This window comes from Panthera tigris, chromosome D4 (genome assembly GCF_018350195.1).
Source record: "Panthera tigris isolate Pti1 chromosome D4, P.tigris_Pti1_mat1.1, whole genome shotgun sequence".
Lineage (NCBI taxonomy): Eukaryota > Metazoa > Chordata > Mammalia > Carnivora > Felidae > Panthera > Panthera tigris.
In genome coordinates, this window is record NC_056672.1 from 59,348,351 (window position 1) to 59,366,198 (window position 17,848).

The 17,848-nt window shown below is 48.0% G+C and overlaps 1 protein-coding gene across 2 annotated transcripts in view; it reads left to right on the forward strand.

Annotated features, from left to right (window-relative positions):
* The first annotated feature begins 92 nt into the window (after positions 1-92).
* LOC102966284 (stimulated by retinoic acid gene 6 protein-like) overlaps positions 93-17,848 on the forward strand; it is a 64,516-nt gene continuing 46,760 nt past the window's right edge. Inside the window, exons 1-3 of one of the 2 annotated variants that reach the window (XM_042965008.1) lie at positions 93-157; positions 10,031-10,191; positions 15,773-15,909. Coding sequence is in view for 1 of the 2 variants with exons in the window: in XM_015540740.2 (XP_015396226.2) it covers positions 10,172-10,191 (20 nt within the window). In the remaining variant the exon portion in view is untranslated. The remainder of the gene's footprint in view (positions 158-10,030; positions 10,192-15,772; positions 15,910-17,848) is intronic. The other variant, XM_015540740.2, reaches the window with a different exon arrangement.

Consider the following 17,848-nt stretch of genomic DNA (forward strand, 5'->3'; position numbering starts at 1 on the left):
CGCCACCCGGCCCGCCCCGCGGCCGCTGATTGGCCGGGGCTCCACCGCGGGGCGCCTCAGCCGGCTGCCCGGCCTGGGACCGGAGCGGAGGGGTGGGCTCCCGGCCGCCCCAATTCCGAGCTGAAGTGATGTCCTGAGACCTACTCTCCCAGACCTGGTGGGTTCTTGGGGGAAACAGACCACTCCAGGCGGGAACTTGCCGGAGCACGCTGTGGTAGCGCCTGGATTGGATGTACGGTCTCCAGATCCAAAGCTAGCTCCAACTATCATGTCCCTTAATCCTCCTAAGAGGATCAGGCTTGTACAAACAATGGAGCATTGTTTAATTGTCCCCCCCCCCCCCCCGCATGCTACTAAAGTCACGGTATACTTCACAGTTAAAAACGACTTTGGTTGTGATGAGATATGGTCATCTATTTTGGGTTGACCTCGGACTTTCAAACTTTGCACAGCGTTTAACTGCACAAAACCTGCAGTTATTTAGCCAGTTTTCAATCCTTTTGTTACTACAAATGATGCTGTGATGAATGTCCTGGCTCACAAGCGTCAGCATATCTGTGGTTCGTGGGCAGTGCATGTTGGAAAGATATGGTAACCCAGGTTTTTGTAGTCAGATATTTATTCATGTGGTCTCTGCTTGAAGCCAGGCTCTGTGTATTCTATCCCTGGCCCAGTTCTGGCAGGGGACCCAAACAGGACACCCTAGGGAGTCCTGATTGCTGGAGTTTGATGTGTGGCCAAGTGAAGACATTGGATGGAGGGAGGGACTTGCTGACCAAGCTGTATGGATGGCTCTTCCTGCCTTTACACCTTAATCCTCATTTGCCCTGTGCAGTTTTTCCTTTTTCTGAACTCTTAGAGATGGAGGGGCCTTTTGGATTGTTGTCCATTTTCCTATAAAACTGTCTGCAAGCCCATAGCCCAGTGAACTCTGGGTCCCAGAGTGCCAACTAACACTGTGGGCAACATCTGTGGGCCCCATGAGATTATGGGAAAAAGAAGAGATGAGTTCTCCTGGCAGGGAAGGGGGTTGAGGCCCCTCTGTTGTCTGGCAGGTAGTGAGTTCCTGTGGTGTGAATTTCTACCTTCTCTGCTCACAGCTGGCACACAGGGGAGGCTAGCTCATACTGCACTTAGGGGGGATGCATGCATCCTCAGAAGCTGCTGAAGGGTGTGAATGTCCCAGTCTGAGGAGCTAAGGAGAGGAGTTAGGGTCAGCAGAGATTTCTCCATAAATGGGCCATAGACTTGAATCTCAAGTGTAACAGTCAAGCCATTCATAGAAGGCCCTCTTCCAGGCTGAGAGAAAACAAAATCCCTGCCTCCAAGCCCCTGGTGGGCCATTCCAGAGCAGAGAGAGGGGTGGGTTTTCATGCATGGGAGAGGGGGTTATAGAGGGACAGATTTCAATTTGATACTGTGTAAGAGGGAGCATAGCCAGATGTGGAGCTCTTTAAAGATGGAAATTTACATGCTGATCAGCCAAGATATGATAGAGGATTTGCCCTCCTGCTGTACATAACTATAACACCTAGAAACATTAATACAACAACTGTTTGCAGGTACTGGCCTTGAATAGGGATAGCTGGGTGGATTCAAATGAAGCAGATGAAGTTGAGAATCTTGAGCCTTTGAGTTATTCTAAGCACCCACCCCCCTTTTTTTTTTTCTGCCAGTGGAAGCAGTTTGCCAATTGTGTCTGAGAAGATTCACTTTCTCTTGGTTAAGGACCCTGTGATGAAGTTACCCAGGGCTGTTACCTTGCAAGGCATACCCTTTCTCTTCAAGGCCTACCCCACCTGGGGTGCTCGGGTGGCTCAGTTGGTTAAGCGTCGACTTTAGCTCAGGTCAGGATCTCACAGTTTGTGAGTTCTAGCCCTGCATTGGGCTCTGTGCTGACAGTGCAGAGCCTGGAACCTGCTTCTAGTTCTGTGTCTTCTCTCTCTGTCCCTTCCCCACTCATGCGCTCTCTTTCTCTCTCTCTCTCTCTCTGTCTCAAAAATAAACACTAAAAAAAAAAAAAAAAAAAAAAAAAAAAAAAAAAAGACTTACCCCACCTGCCTCTTGTGGCCACTAGACTCTCAACTGGCATCGGAGTTCCACATGCTTGAGCAGGGCAAATACAAAGTCTAATCTGAAAAGAGAGCTTTTATACCACAAAAATGTCAGGATTTAGCTAAATTACATTGCAGCAACTTGGGGAGTATGTGCAGGAATGGATTCTAAGGGTGAAAGACCAAAGAGGACAGAATATAACTCTTGATTGAGTTGATGCAGGTGTTCTGGGTTCAGTGTTTTGGTTGGTGTAGCTGGGGGTGACTGTATAGTTTACTTAGCTACTTAAATGAAACTGAGGCTTAATGATGATCTGTATTTAGTTAAGTTGAGATACCAGTACTTCCCTAGTGTGTTGTAAAGGAAGAAATAAAAAAGGCTTAGGGAAGATCTTGAAATAAATGAATTACGGACACCCCGCACAACCACCCACTACATTCCCCAAGGGGCTCCAGAAGACATCTCCCCTATGACATTGGGAAATTCATTAACAAGGGAAGTTCTGGAATCCTTGAAAAGCTCGGTGTGTGCTCTCCTCTGTTGGCATATATGATTGAGAGATGCCACCCCTGAGATGTCCCCTAGGGATGGTGGGATTACAGAGGAGCAGAAGCCAAGTGACAGCACTTAACTGCCAAAGACATAGCAGGGCGCAGCTATCATGATGGCCAGTAGGATGAGGTGACATCCTGGTTTTGACTCACAGGGATCTTTGGCAGTGTCTGGTTGTCACAGTGTCCCTAGGAAAGAAAGAGTGAACATGTTCCTAAAATGTTACTTGCTGCACACAATAGGAAAACTGGTGTCCAAAAGCTGATTTGAATCACCAGGGTGTCTTATCCAGGTTTCAGACCTAATGTAGAAGAGGTCAGGTCCCCTTGCAGAAGGATGCTATTCAAATTCTATAAATCCTCCCTAAGGCCTAACTAGAAGGATATCTGTCCATTTACTAGAGTGGCTCCCTGTAGCCCATAGTGAAAGGAAGGGGCATTGCCTCACTCAGGGCCCACATTCAAATCACAGTGAACCCCCCTGTGGTTACTTCCCAGGTCCTGCATAGAAGAGACGCATTGGCAACTGGCAGAATCTCCACATGAGTTCTGTGACACATGGAGTCAGGGCTATTATAAGAGGCAGGGCCGGGTGAAAGTCCCTTGAACTTTACCTTTTCACCTGGAGAGTTAGCAGCTGCCATCAGCTTCCTCATAAATAATTGAAGGAGGAGTCACCTTGCCACGGGGAGGATTCATTTTCTTAGAAGACAGCACAGTCTAGTCTCACTTGAGGAAAGCATTTGTCTCCTTTTAACATGCCCTTAGCTCTGCTCCTTTCAAAGTAATAGTATGTCATTATTGTGCTAAGGAGCATTTGGTCTCTTCTGGAGCCAGTGTCAATATAGAAATGCACAGTTGACCCTTGAGCAACATGGATTTGAACCGTGCAGATCCATTTGTATGCAGATTTTTTATAGTATAGTGCTGTAAATGTGTTTTCCTTGTGGTTTTCTTAATAACATTTTCTTTTCTCTAGCTTACTTTATTGTAAGAATACAGTATTCAATGACATATAATTTTATGTCAATTCATGGCATATAGAATATGTGTTAGTTGACCATGTTATTGGTAAGGTTTCTGATCAACAGTAGGCTATTAGTAGTTAAGTTTCAGGGAGTCAAACTCCCAAACTATGCAGGTTTTCAACTCTGCAGATGGTCAGTGCCCCTAACCCCTCCACGCTGTTCAAGGGTCAACTGTAGTTGTTTTTTTCTTATTCTCTTCTCAGATGTCTCCCTGTTGCAGGGGAGATGGTTCTCTGTTCATCCTGCTGCATCACATCCCTAATTTGTAGATTCACTGATTCATTTTCATTCAACAATCTCTCAGAGGGCCTGCTACTGCTTGCCAGGCCTGTGTGGGGTACCGGGGTGGGGGGCGGGGTAGATGAGTAAGCCAGGTGCTGTGTGCTCAAGAAGGTGGCCTCAGGAAGGCAGATTGGAGGCAATAAATAAACGCTAGGTCAGAAAAGTGCTTGGGGAAAAAAGTCCACCTTCTGGAAAACATGTTCCCTAAACTGATCCTTGAGGAGCCAGTAAACGTTGTCTAGAGAGAGGGAAAGCTGTGTGGCTGAAAGCATGAAGACCAGAGAGAACATGGCACAGCCAGGAATGAGGAGAAGTCTCAGCCCAGCTGCGGTGCTGTGGAGAGTGCAGAGGCCAGGAAGGTCAGTGAGGGCCAGATCACGGTCCTGGCTCAGCCAGCTGAGAAGCTTGGAAACATGGAATCCAGGCCAGTAGCTCAGGCCTGTGTGGTTGTCTGACAGACTGACACTTTAAAGGTGTGGGGTGAAAAGGGATAGGAAATACGCACTGAACAATCAGAGGATAAGTCTTTGAGGAGAGTCCTTCCTGGTTCTCTGTTCTCTTCAGCATCTTTTTCCAGAGCTTCTACCAAACGCAAGATCTGTGTTGTGGCCACCTGTGCACATTGCCACCTGGTGGACAATGCAGGGATTACAGACCTAGCAATAACATTCCTCATTCATTAGTTCCCCCTCTATACTTCCTAATAATTCAAATGAACCAACGTGCTGAGATAAAGCACTCTCGGTTAGGAGGAGAGAACAGAAATGGATACAGATAATCACTGTGTGCTCAGAGGTACGAGTCTCCCTCCCTGAAACAATGGGGTTCTTGAGGGAGATCAGGGAAGGCTTCACAGAGGTGATATCTGAGCTGGGTCAAGTAGGGAGAAAGGGTCTTTAGAGACCACCTCTGACATCCTCACTTTACAGAGGGGTGTTACTGAAGCACAGGATGGGAAGAAACTTACTCAAAGTTACAGAACCCTGCAGAACAAGAGCAGAGCTGGGGCGAGGACCCAGGTCTCTGGGTGTCCTGGCCCAGAGCTCTTTTTCCAGTACGTGGTCTGCCTTCAGTTTAAATGGGTCCCTCTCCTGGTGCTATGGAAATAGCCTTTGCAGGGTCGGTCTGCTGCTCTGGGCTGTCCCTGTGCAGCCCCAGCCCAGCACCTTGACCCAGTCTGCCTTCTTGCGCAATAATTTCATTGTCTGCATTCCATCTGTGATCAGTTGCAAAGCACCAAAACCTTCCTCAGGGAGGACACTGTTCTTGAGCCAAGATCTTGGCCAACATGGGAAGAGGGCCCAAGGTATGTCCCTAGAGCACCTATCCTCAGAGACTGGCATACTTCTTGGCACACAGGTACTTCGTAAATATTGTGACATGAATGAATGGGTGAGGGCAGGGTTGTCGGATGGTACCTGTGAGGTCAGTCCAGATATCCTGTGGACTTATCGAGAGTTGAGTCTAGTCCAGGAAGATACAGGCCAAAGTCACAAAGGTCACTGAATGCCCAGTTAAGGAGTTTGTCTTTATTCTACCAGCAGGGGGAGCCAGGCTTATTTGTGACAGAGAAGAGACAGGATCAGACTATAAATTTCATTTTATTCTTTTTCAAAGTGAGAAAAATTGTCCCTAGTCGGGGGTCATACCTGCTCCCAAAAGTCATCATTGTTACTTAGTGAAGAAATTGCACTAGATCATCTGGATATCTGGGTTCCTCTGTTTCTAAATTTAATAATTAAGCTGGCCATATGTCTTTGGAATAAATAGAGGCTGTTCTGTGATAAGCTCCCAATGCTCAGGAAATAAGCATGGCCTTTGTGAGGTGCTGCTGGATTCCTTTCTGTCATGTCACCAGAACTCTGAACCCTGCTAAATACATGGTTGCAAGATAGTAAGTCTGCCTAACCTGGGTTCTTTCCTCGCTCTCTGCCAACCGCAGCACCATTATGTAGCTCCCGGGAAGAGGTCTCTAATGGAGTGCTATAGGGCTCTATTCTGTTCAGGGTTTTTATCGATAACCTGGATGAACTCAGCAGAAGTATCAAAATGCCGTCAAACTTCAAAAGGGATAGATGTGTGTTGATGTGCATTGGATAGAAGAAGCAATATTCAGAAAGGTTGCATAAGTTAGAACGGTAGAGGGAAATCAGATGTTGAAATGTTCTACAAATAGACGTCAAGTTCTTTATTTAGATTCAACACTAAAATGAAAAAACGTGAGGGAGGGTAAGTTAAATCTATCATACAGGGTTGTGTCCAGGTTCAAAGGGGTCATGTCTGGAGCATCGTAATTCCTTAGAAACAGGTCCCTATTACTATGGATGAAATTTTGCTGAACTTGAGCATTTTAAAACAACTGTTTTAGCCTTTCTCCCACTTTAAAGTGGCTGCCTTCCCAGACTCCCCAGGGCAGTTGGTGGCAATTCAGTAATGACCCTTCCTTAATAGTGTAAAGAGAGGATTGTAGAGTTGAGGGAAACCACTATTATAATCCAAGAATTTAAAATAGTCATTTGAAGCCCAGACACTGGAGCCAGGAAGCACCTGGAAGATGGGCTCTCCCGGAAGAGATAGCATCTCCTTGTGTCTGGAAGGAGCTCACTTTGCAATTCTTTTCTCTGAACCATGTGGCATGAATGCACCAAGAACTGCTTCTTCCAGGGAAGGAGAGGGCCTTGTTTTCGAGGAAACACATTTCCAGTGTTTCTTTGTTTCTGGACATCCAATAACAGAGTTATGTTGGACCCGATCCTCATATGTCTCTGACTTTTTCATTTTCCTTTCATTTTTTTCAATTTTGAGAATAAGCATTTACAAGGCCTCCCCTGTATCCCAGATGCATTGAACCAGATCTAGTCATGGCTTTAAAGCCACTATGATCTATGAGGGGAGCTGAGACTCAGACACAGTGACCTGTGATGTGACTGTATATTCTGTGTCCCAGTCAGTACCCAGCAGAGAGTAGGTGTCCCCAGGTGGCTGAGGTTCATTGAGTGCTTAATATGTGTCACACACCCTCCTAAACGCTTTATGTGAATTAACCCATTTCAACTTCATATGACCATGCAGCATGAATACCTTATCTCAGATTAAACTGAAAATCAGAGAGGTTAACAGTAACTTGGTCAGAATTATCCAGCTAGGACACAACGGAGCTGGCCCCAAAGTTCACACTCAAAATCCCTGCAGCTGAGTGCTTCTCCATAAATATGTGTTACATAGCAAATAAAGAAGGCCTCCATATGTGCCATAAAAGAGATGTAGACCACATCAAGAAAAGGAAGATTACACCATAGTGACCAGGAGACACTTGGTGACAGATATTATGCTTGAACTAGGACTTACTGAACAAAAACGCTGGTGATAAGCAGGAGGGGGAGAAGGTGGTCCACGTAGGAGTGAAGAGATCAAACACATATGGCCTGAACTTGTCAGTTGTGGTGCCTGTTTGCTCCCTGCATGATCCTCTCCCACTCTACCATAGGTGATCAGACCAGGGGTGTTATGGACTGAATTATGTCCCCCCCTCCAATTCACATGTTGAAGCCCTAACCCCAGTATTTTAGGGTGTGTTTGAAGATTGGAACTTCTAAAGAAGTAGTTAAAATTAAAATGAGGCCATTAGGATGGGCCAAATCCAATCTGATTTGTGTCCTCCTAAGAAGAGGAGATTAAGACACCAGGAACACACAGGTACAGGGGAGAGGCCACGTGAGGACAGTGAGAAGGCAGCACTCTGCAAGCCAAACTGAGAGGCCTCAATAGAAACCAAACTTGCTGATACCTTGATCTTGGACACCTAGCTTCCAGAACTGTGAAAGAATAAATTTCTGTTGGGTAAGCCCCACTGTGTGGTGGTATTTTTTATGGCAGCCCTTAGCAAAGTAAGAAAGGGCTGTAAGACTGAACCAAAGACAGAAGAACATAGACTGGCCTGTGACCTACTTGGGGATAAAGAGAAACTGGGGCAGAGCTTTTCTGTTATCGGTTAGAACTGGGGGACCCTGCAAAGGAGGGGGGTAGTCAGCAGTGGTGAGTTGAAGCCACAAGAGGGCAGAAACCATAAAAAAGCAAATGTGCTGAACCATAAAAGAGATTGAAGCAAAAATGCCAAAAGGAAGAGAGAGAGAGAGAGAGAGAGAGAGAGACGAGAAAGACCCCTCAGCCACGGGCGTGGAGGGACCATTCCCAAGAGTGGCTTCAGTTTCTAGCTCATTCCCAGGTTGGGTCCCAAACCCCTGTGGGGGAGTATTAGGAAACCCAGCTGGCTAAAGGCAACTTGAGTGGACTCTGTTCCTTCTGAAAGATCCAGAGAAGTGTGAAAGGCTGTGTTTAGTGACAGATTGGCAGCTCACAAAAAGTGTAATGTGTGCAGGAAACTAGTGGAGATCAGTCTGGAAAAGCAGGTTGAAGCAACTCCTTGGAAGGTTTGGAATGCCAGGGGCAGGAGTGCAGGCCATGGGAGGGCGCTTGGCAAGGGTGAGGAAGGTCCTTGTCTCCTAGTGTTGATGCAGGGCCCCAGGCTCCTTCTTTATTGTGGTTGCACCATTCCGAACACCACCTCCTCCGAGCAGGCGGAAGGGAAAGGAGGAAGCCAGCCCTCCCACACAGAGGTGAAGGGATGGGTGAGAACCACTGGGAGGCAGAATGAATGGAGCGAGACCAGGGTAGGAGCCACAGAAAACTTATGGGGGATGAGAGCGTGGTGGGGCCATTACCTGGCCTAGGAGCTGATGGATGTGGTGAACTGACAGACGGGGACATCTGGGGTCTAGTTCCTGTTTGGCCTGGAAGACCATTTGGGAACAGTGTGGCCATTGAGAATCCATGGCCATTGTGGTAACTGGGAAATCTTAATTCATCCTCAGCAGCAAGAGGCATGCTCTGCCCCGATCAGGATGCAGCCACGCCTTATATTCCTGCATCTCTGTGTGTGTTATTTGGTTCTTGGTCCCGCTGACAAGTGCTTAACTCTTGCTCTGTGTCTCAAGGTCAGCCTCCCAAGACAGATGGTCTGCTGGGCAGAGTGTCCATCACAGATAATAGGTTGACATAGTTTATGACAGGCTGCTCTTGGGCCTGGCACCTGGTCTGGTGGGCAGTGCCCTGGGGCAGAGTCCTGTGGCACCAGGGCATCTGCTCATGCCCTTGGCACAGCTCTGCGGGCATGGCAGGCTTTCTGAGGCTTGGCCAATCCCGTGAGTACACTTCCCCTCTTAAGCCTTAGTTTGCTTGCCCTTCACATAAAGGACTTGGACCCCATGATGCTTACAAGCCCTCCATATTCTGTGCCACATCAGCTAGGGCAACATTTGCTATAATGAATAAGCCCACGCTTGCTGACTTATTGCAGTAGAACTTCATTTCTTGCTCACGGACCAGTGTGTGGGAGGACAGTTGGTGCAGAGGACAGATTCCTCTACATAGTGACTCAGGAACCCAGGCTCCTTCCATCCCATTTCTTTAGGGTGTTTGAGTCCAAAACCAGCAGATGGAGAAGAAGGTAGTAAAGACACACTTGCTTTGGCCCAGAAGTAACTCCTATCATCTCTGCTCACATTCCATTGGTGAGCCTTAGTCCCATGTCTGTTCCTAGATGCCGGGGCCTGGGGAGTGTGGCCCTGGCTGGACAGATGCTTCCAAGCAGCAGCCTCACTTTATGAAAAGGGAACAGGAATCCTGGTGGACAGCTAGCTGGTTCTGTTGCATGGGTGGGGTTCAGTTTTGAACTTGTCTCCAGCCTCTTCTCCCAGCAATGGGTGACCTTGTTTCCAAGGAGAATCTTGAAGCCCGTGGTCCTAGTTTCCCACTTTATTGCCTTGAGGCAGAGTCCTACTTTATTACCTGTCATAATTTTTATAGCCAGCCAAAGAGGCCTTTGCTGCTGGGCAAAGTTCTGATAGCTCAGGGGGCCCACTGCCCACACGAGGGGGCTAAAAGAGATAGCAAGTGTCCAGGAGAGAGGAAATAGGAGGGATATTCCTGCTTTGCAGGAGAAGAGGAGGAAGGGCAGAAAAATAACCAGTTATGTTCTGAAACAAGGAAGAAGGCCGCCTGCCTGTTTCCATTTCTCTGGTAAATATTTGACTGGATGTTTGCCTTTTCTCTGAGGTTTTTGGGTGCTGTGAAGAGAACTGGGCAGAACACCAGAATATCAGAAGCAGTCAATAACCACGAGGCCAGAGAAGCTCAAAGAACAATCCAGAGAAGGAGATCGCTCACTGGGACCACAGGCAGTGCTTTCCCACCAAGATGATTTCTGCAAACTCCAGGTGAGTTATCAGGTCACACGGGACACACAGGACACACAAGTCACACAGGACAACCACATGTTCATGGCAACTGTCTTCTTTGATGTCGGCGATTCATGGAAGCTGGGAGAAAGGCATAGGTTTAGTTGGTTTATAGGTTTAGTTAGGTTTATGTATGTAGGTTATATATATGTGGTTATAGTTGGTTTATAGGTTTAGTTAGGTTTATATATTTGGGAAGAAACCATGGATGGGTTCCTGGGTCAATGAACAGGTTTCTGTTTATCTTCAGTTTGGAGCCAGAGTGGAATGGGAAGAGCCCAGATATGGTGTTGAAGGACCTGAGTTGGAATCCTGGCTCTGTAGTTTCTGGGAAATCTGAAAACCTCAGTTTCCTCACCTATAAATCAAGTGTAATAACCCCAGCTTTGTGAAGATCATGTGAAAAAAGAATGTGAAAGGATTTGAGGTCTGTGAAGTCCTGTACAGATGCCAGGAATTAAGAATTCTCACACTGAAACTTGTCTCCAGCCAAACATTGAAACTTAAATATTTAATTAAAAAAAATTTTTTTAATCTTACTTAAATCTTAAAAGACCTGAAAAGACTAGCCCAAAATATGACAGAAAATAGAACTGTCACTTTCTGGTGTCGTCGTGTGTCTGGTTAGATCGTCTAGGGATGCCATGGAGGGTGAGAGACAGAAGAGGCATCATGGAAAGACAGACGGAGTCTAGACTGTCTAATGGGAGTCCCTTGGGAAAGCAGATGAGGGTTTCCCCACTGTCTGCGGGTAGAGCTTCCTTCCTATGAAACCTTTCATGAGCCAGAATGCTATCAAGCCATTACGTGGAAACATTTTTGAGCATTCCCAGACCCCAAAAATAACCTCTCTTAGGCTTTTCTGTTGCCTTTGGACACATCTTGCCAACAGGTGCACAAAAATAGATGGAGATGAAGTACCAATGCTCACAGACAGTTCAAAGCTTTGGCGGCTTGATGGAGATGCTGAGTGTGCTCCCTGGGGAAGGAGCTTGGTGGGACCCATCTCCCTACTGGGGTGCCTGCTGCTTCTATAATGGCTCGCTGCAAAACAAACGCCGAACACTATTTTTGCTTTTGGCCTTTTCTCATAAAGGGGAAAATCCTCTTTGGATTTCTTTCGGTTAGTGAAAACAAGTAGTAGTGTAGGTTGTTTATAAAAGCAAAGTGGCATAATGTAAACTTTTGAAAAGTGGGACATACCTGTACCTGGAGTCCTGGGCACAGGGAAGGAGGGACGAAGTGTGAGGGCAGTGGGTGGAGAAGGACATGGGACAGGAAATAGACCAGAGGGTGTCCTGAAGGACAGGTGGACGGAAAGGAGAGTCAGCTAGGTGCTGGGGGACACAATTAGGAAGCCTGAGGGCACTGGTCTCTTTCTCCCCTCATTCCAGCTGGGCTCCTTGGGCTGGGAGGGAAGGGCTAAGAGGGAGCAGGGGTGTGTGGCTGGATGTGGACTTCAGGAAGGTCCCTCTGGTCACGGGGTGGAGGAGGGATGAGGGGGCAGTGTAGGAGGTACGGGACATGGCAGGGATTTGACCCTGAAGTCCAGGTGAGGGTGAGGGGAGCCTAGACTGTGGTGGTGGCTTTGGGGACAGAGACATGTCTGGATTCAGCAGGGACTGGAGGGTCTACCTGACAGGGCTTGATCTGGGGGTGTGTTTGAGAGCGTGCCTCTACGTCTCTGGCTTGGCCTAATGGGTGGACAGTGGTGCCATTCCTGACATGAGGTTCCCCAAGGAGGAACAGATTGGCAGGACTGTTCAGTTGGGACATGTTAGACTGGAGTGCCACAGGACATCCCAAACGAGATGACCAGGAGGCAGGCAATTGGCTATATCGTCTGGACTCAGAATAAAAGTCTGAGCTGGACCCCGAGAATGTGGCCCACCCCATGGGGTCATTGTACCCTCTGGGCCCCGGACATTCTTTCAAAATCAGCCCCATGCCCTCCACGGCTTCCGTGCACTCCTCCCAGGACCGCCTCTTTATCATGGTCATCTCCCCGGATCCCAGGCTGGCTTGTCCGGCTCTTCTTACAGGGCAGGGCTCAGGCCTGAGCACATCGTCCAGATTTGTCTGCCAGTGAAGAGTAGGGGGTCACTGTCTTCTCTGAGGACCCCAGACACAGAACCTTTATCAATGTCTTCATGTAATTTTAATGTGTGAGTCTGTTTCCTGTTTAGAAAATATACGAAGTTTTCAAATTCCAGCTCTGCCACTTGCAAGCTGAGTGACTATGGGTATTTACTTCACCTCTCCAAAGCCTCAGTTTTCCCATTCATGAAGTGGGAATAATAGTCCTTGCTGCACAGGCTGTGAAAGGATTAAGTGAGATAATAACTATAAAACCGTAGCCCCATGCCTAGCACGGGATGAACCTTCAATAAACGGTACCTAATATTACTGTTATTTTATTAAGGGAGAAGAAATGAAAATGAACGTTGCTTTATTGGACATTTAATAGAGTAGGGAGTACAAAAAGGGGCTTTTATCTCCTCAGTCATACATTTTTTTGTGGCAACTCTCTCTGAACTTCTCAGACGTGGGTGCAACACCCCCCCATACTCACCATCTGAGGCAGGGTGCCCAGCCAGGCTGACCATTCCTAGCTTTGCAGTAAGCTCAAAATGAATGGGCGAGGTGAAAGCAGAGGAGAGGAAGCAGAGACCTGGACACAGAGGGACAAACAGGGGGTCATGGGAGAAAATGGAATAAAGACACAAAAGACCAATTAATACCTCATCTCTGATCCTCACAGCTTCACGTTAGTATCTGTGTTTGAGTCCCCCTGTGGACAAGTGACAGCCTGTTTCTGAACCTCGCTCTCTAAGGATCCAGCAAGACCTCGGGGATGAGAATGCTGTGTGGACCGTAAAGCCCCAATCTTTCCCATGGTGCCCGTAGCTTGGCACAGGGGACCATCCCATGGCTCATGCCCCAGTAGAGAGCTCTGTTCCCAACCTGGCCAAGCTGATTCTGTCTCTCTGAGACACTGGTGGACCCGGGGCACCCAGCCAGGGTGTCCAGCTTTTTTGTACAATGGCTTCTGTGTCTCTCAATAATGCTGGTGTTACCCTAGGAGAGTGCCCCCGGGCTCCCCTGTGGGCCAGGCTGCTGCTTGAAATCTACCTCTAGCTTGTGGAACAGCATCTGGGAGAAGCGGCTGCAGGGAAGGGGGATGCAGGCCTCAGTTAACAAGGCACCTTTCATACCCATTCTTTTAAAAAATTTTTCTTTAAAGTTTATTTATCTTGAGAGAGAGAGAGGGAGTGCTTGTGTGTGCACATGAGTGGGAGAGGGACAGAAAGAGATAGAGGGAGAGAAAATCCCAAGCAGGCTCTGCACTGTCAGTGAGAGCCCTTTGGCAGGGCTCGATCCTATGAACCATGAGATCATGACCTGAGCCGAAATCAAGAGTCGGACGCTTAACTGACTGAGCCACCCAGGCACCCCCATACCCATTATTTAAATAATACAGGGAGGTGATGGAATTCCACCCATTCCACAGACAAGCAACTGAGGCTTCAGAAGGACAAATGATTCACCCCAGGTTGCAAGTTCTTTGATTCCAAATCCCAGGCTCTTCCCTCCAGACAGATCTGAGGTCTCACTTGAGCATGAAAACACCCCATACATGCCCTCAAAAGGAGGTTACTGACCTAGGGCTGACCATTTCTAGTGGTACAACAAGGTCAAAATGAACGGGCACAGTCAAGGCCGAAGAGAAGGAAATGGATTTGGACACACAGAAGAGATAGCTCTGGGGAAAAAAAATGGAATAAAAACAGGATGTGTATGTATTTCTCCTGATTCCCAGAGAGCCAGAGAAAGTGACAGAGGCAAAGCATCAAGGAGTAAGAGGGAATCACACAGAAGACACATAGGACTTTCTGGAAAGGCTGTCAGAGGCAGGCCTGAAGTGGGGTTGTGGGGCTGGGAAGAAAACGAGAGATCTGTCAGCAAGGTGGCTGCCTGTGTGGGTTTTATGATAGTCATGGGCTTAATTTTATTTTATTTAAACAATTTAAAGTTTTAAAATTGGAAGTATGTATATTTATACAAAAGAAGAGGGACTAGTATATTAAACCCATGGACGTATTCCCATTGCCAAATTCCATGGCCAGCATTGTTTCAGGGGCACCCCCTCTTCCAGACAGCCCAGCATCTCATCATGGATTTCAGTTTTGAAAGGAAGTTTGCTTTCCCCCATGGAATTCTAGAAGCTGTGCACAAATGAGCCGCACACAAAGTCAACTCTTCACAAGCCCCCATGAGCCTCTCGTCTTCATCTGACAGAACCCACATGACCCTGGCCACAGGAGTGGAAAATTACATTGAAAGGTCCTAGAATGTGAGTCAGAAAGTACCTATGTGAGGGTCCACATTGCTAGGGTTCAAGTCCTGCTGGCTCCTCCACTTATTAACTGGGTAGGCTTGGATGAGCTTCCTGATCATTCAGTGCCTCAGTTTTCTTATCTGTGAAATGGGCTGATAATAGTACCTCTGTCACAGGACTGTCAGGAGGATGAAGTTAGTTAATAAATGTGTAGCCGCTAAAGCATAGCTTGGGGCACAGTGGGCCCTTGAGAAATGTTATCTGTCCCTCTACCCACTTAGGGAACGTTAGTGAGCACTTACTGGTGCCACATGCTGGGCCAGGAGCTGGGCATGCGGAGATGCATGAGAAGGGTCTCCGTCCCCAGGGAGCTCCCCATCCAGTGGGGACACAGACCCAGGAAAAGACACTTCTAAGCAGTGGCCTGGCTGCTATGACAGTGGGCTGTGTCCCAAGCAGTTCAGCCTTCTCCATTCACAAGTGGCCAGACTGAGACCCGCAGGTCCTCTGAGCCTAAGGAGCCAAGGCGCTCAGCAGCCGAGCCGGGTGGCCTGGAGGCAGTTGTTCCCGGCCAGTCCTCTTACATGAGGGTCTCAGAAGCGGGTGGGTCTGGAGGGCGGCGGGGCTATTCTGGGCAAAGGTGCTGTGCTTTGGGTCACCCTGCCAGCAGCATGGAAATGGGAGACGGGTCATGGAGTCAGGCGTGGGCAGCTGCCATGGCTACTGGTTAACCAGGTGAAGGACTTCGATTCAGCTCACTGCAGGGTCAGGGGCCAAGGGCAGCAGAGTCCCCGACATGCCTCACGGGGAGCCAGGCTGGCTGCCCGTGCCATGCACTGGATTGGGAAGGGCTGGCAGCAGACTCCAGGGACAGAGAAGCAGACAGGGTCTGGGGTCTGAGGAGGTAGAAATGGAGCCTGGGAGAGTTCCTTTTCAGCCCAACATAAGGCAAATCCCTTATCTTTGGTCAGAGCTGTGCAGAAGCGGGAAGGGGATGGAAAAGAAGATCAGTTCTCATTGAGCATGAGGCGAGCACTTGACTCTCACTGTGTCTGATCATCAGGCAGCCTGGAAAGGAGGCATTAGATCCACTTTCAGGAGGAGGAGAGTAAGGCCCAGAGAAGGCATGGCTCACCCACCATCACACGGCTGCTGGGGGGGGGGGGGGAGGGGGCTGGGCTCGCTCTCAGGTCTGCCTGGCTCCCTGTGCTTTTCCTCTAGGCCCCGTGAGATGGAAGGGTTGGAGAGGATTCCTACCCCTGGAAGTGCTGCCTGAGTGTGGGTGTGGGGCTGGGGAACGTCCTAAAAGGCATTCAAGCATCTGAAGGGGCTGGATTCCAGAGCTTCTAGGTGACCAGGTGGGTGTCTGTGATCCTGACTGAGTGGATGAATGTTCTATCTCAGGGGTGGACAGGAGGCAGCTGTGCCATACGCGTGTCCACCGCACCCAGCACTGCTGGCTTCTCAGTCTCCATCCCCTCCTCCCCCTTCCTTCCTTCCTTCCTTCCTTCCTTCCTTCCTTCCTTCCTTCCTTCCTTCCTTCTTTTCATTCATTCATTCATTCATTCGGCACCTACTTGGATTTGTTATGTATGTACCTGTCCCAAGTCAGAAGCTGGAGGTAGGGCTGGAGTGGAAGATGGTTGGAGTTTAAAGCTGAGTGAAATGCTCCTTGCTTTGGAACAGCCCAGGCTAAAAGTGAAAGCCGAGGCCTGAAGAAGGCCCCTGCAGCAAGAAGTGATGAGTGCCAGAGAGCGATGAGGCTAAGGAGTCGGGGGGGGGGGGTCCTTCCCAAAGAGGCTGGAGGGACGGACTCTGGCACCAGGGAGACGAGCCAGGGCAGGAGGCTGGTGCAACACCCCGAAGGGCAGGTGATAAGGGCTAAAGAGTTTCCAGATGACCTCACCTGCTGTTACACGTCAGAGCAAGGCCTGGTGTTTGGGAACCCCTCCGTACAAGGACAAATACTTGCAGAAGGTGCAGTGAGTCAGAGGCCTTCGGGGATGGTGCGCCCCGGCCCCGGCAATCACCTCATGGTCAGGGTTTCAAACGGCTGATGGACAACCATTAGTGGGCTGTAAAATTAATTTAACGGTTATGACCAGCACTTTACAAAATGGAATGGACCAGAACAAAATGAATAGAATTGAATCAGATTAAAAATAGTAGAGGATATGAAGGGTATTGTGTTACGAAAATTTGTTCTGCATGTTTGTGCACGGCTGTGTGTACACGCACACACATGAACTGGGTCATGGCTATAGCGTGTACTTGACTACAGCTATGACTCGTAGTCAGAAAACTTAAAAACACTGAACGGGGCCAAACTCCTCATTTTGCAGAGCATGGGAGAAGAGGGTTGGTTGGAGCACTGGCTCTGTCCTGTGTTTTTTCCTCTAAACTTACCTTTCTCCCAAAGCTTAGTTTATATTCAGACCAGTTTACAAACTTGAACAGCCTCCTTATTTTTGTCTGTGCCCAGAGCCAGGGCCACATCTGCCCAGCGGTGTGCCAGGGAATGTGTAACAACTGGCTGTCTGAGAAAAATATGTACATATATTTAATATAAATTATACTGATATAATGGATGTATCACACAACTCACAGGTAATGAAATATACAATGCTCTTTATTACAGGTTCCATAGAATCAATTAATTCTTGCAGAATGCTTTTATTGATTTTTACTGAACTCTTTTATCTACAGCCAACCTGTAGTTGATGAATGAGCATAGTTTCAACATGAATGTTATTAGATATTTTTATTTACACTAATGAGTAAGACAAATGTGAAACAATGAAGGCAAGAGTTAGGTCAAAACTTCCCTCATTCATCAATCGACAGAAACTATTTCCTAGATAGGATAAGAGTTTTTGAATTCTGGGAGAATACTTCTTCAATTTTTTTTTCCTGTTATTCACAGTGTAATAGCTACAAACATAGGTTTAAATGTAATCTGCATTATTAACATTTTCTCTGTCACTTTTTTAAAATGTTTATTTATTTTTGAGAGAGAGAGGGAGAGTGCACGCAGGGTGGGGGGCAGAGACAGAGAGGGAGAGAGAGAATCCCAAGCAAGCTCTGCACCGTCAGCGCAGAGCCTGATGCGGGGCTCAAATTCACGAACTGTGAGATCACGACCTGTGTGGAAACCAAGAGTCAGACGCTTAACCGACTGAGCCACCCAGGTGCCCCTTCTCTGTCACTTTATAGACAATCTACAAAACAATAAAGCAAGCCCTGATTTGTAGTGTCTGGCCTATTTGCATGGTGTAAATATTCCCGCTGTGGCCAGTT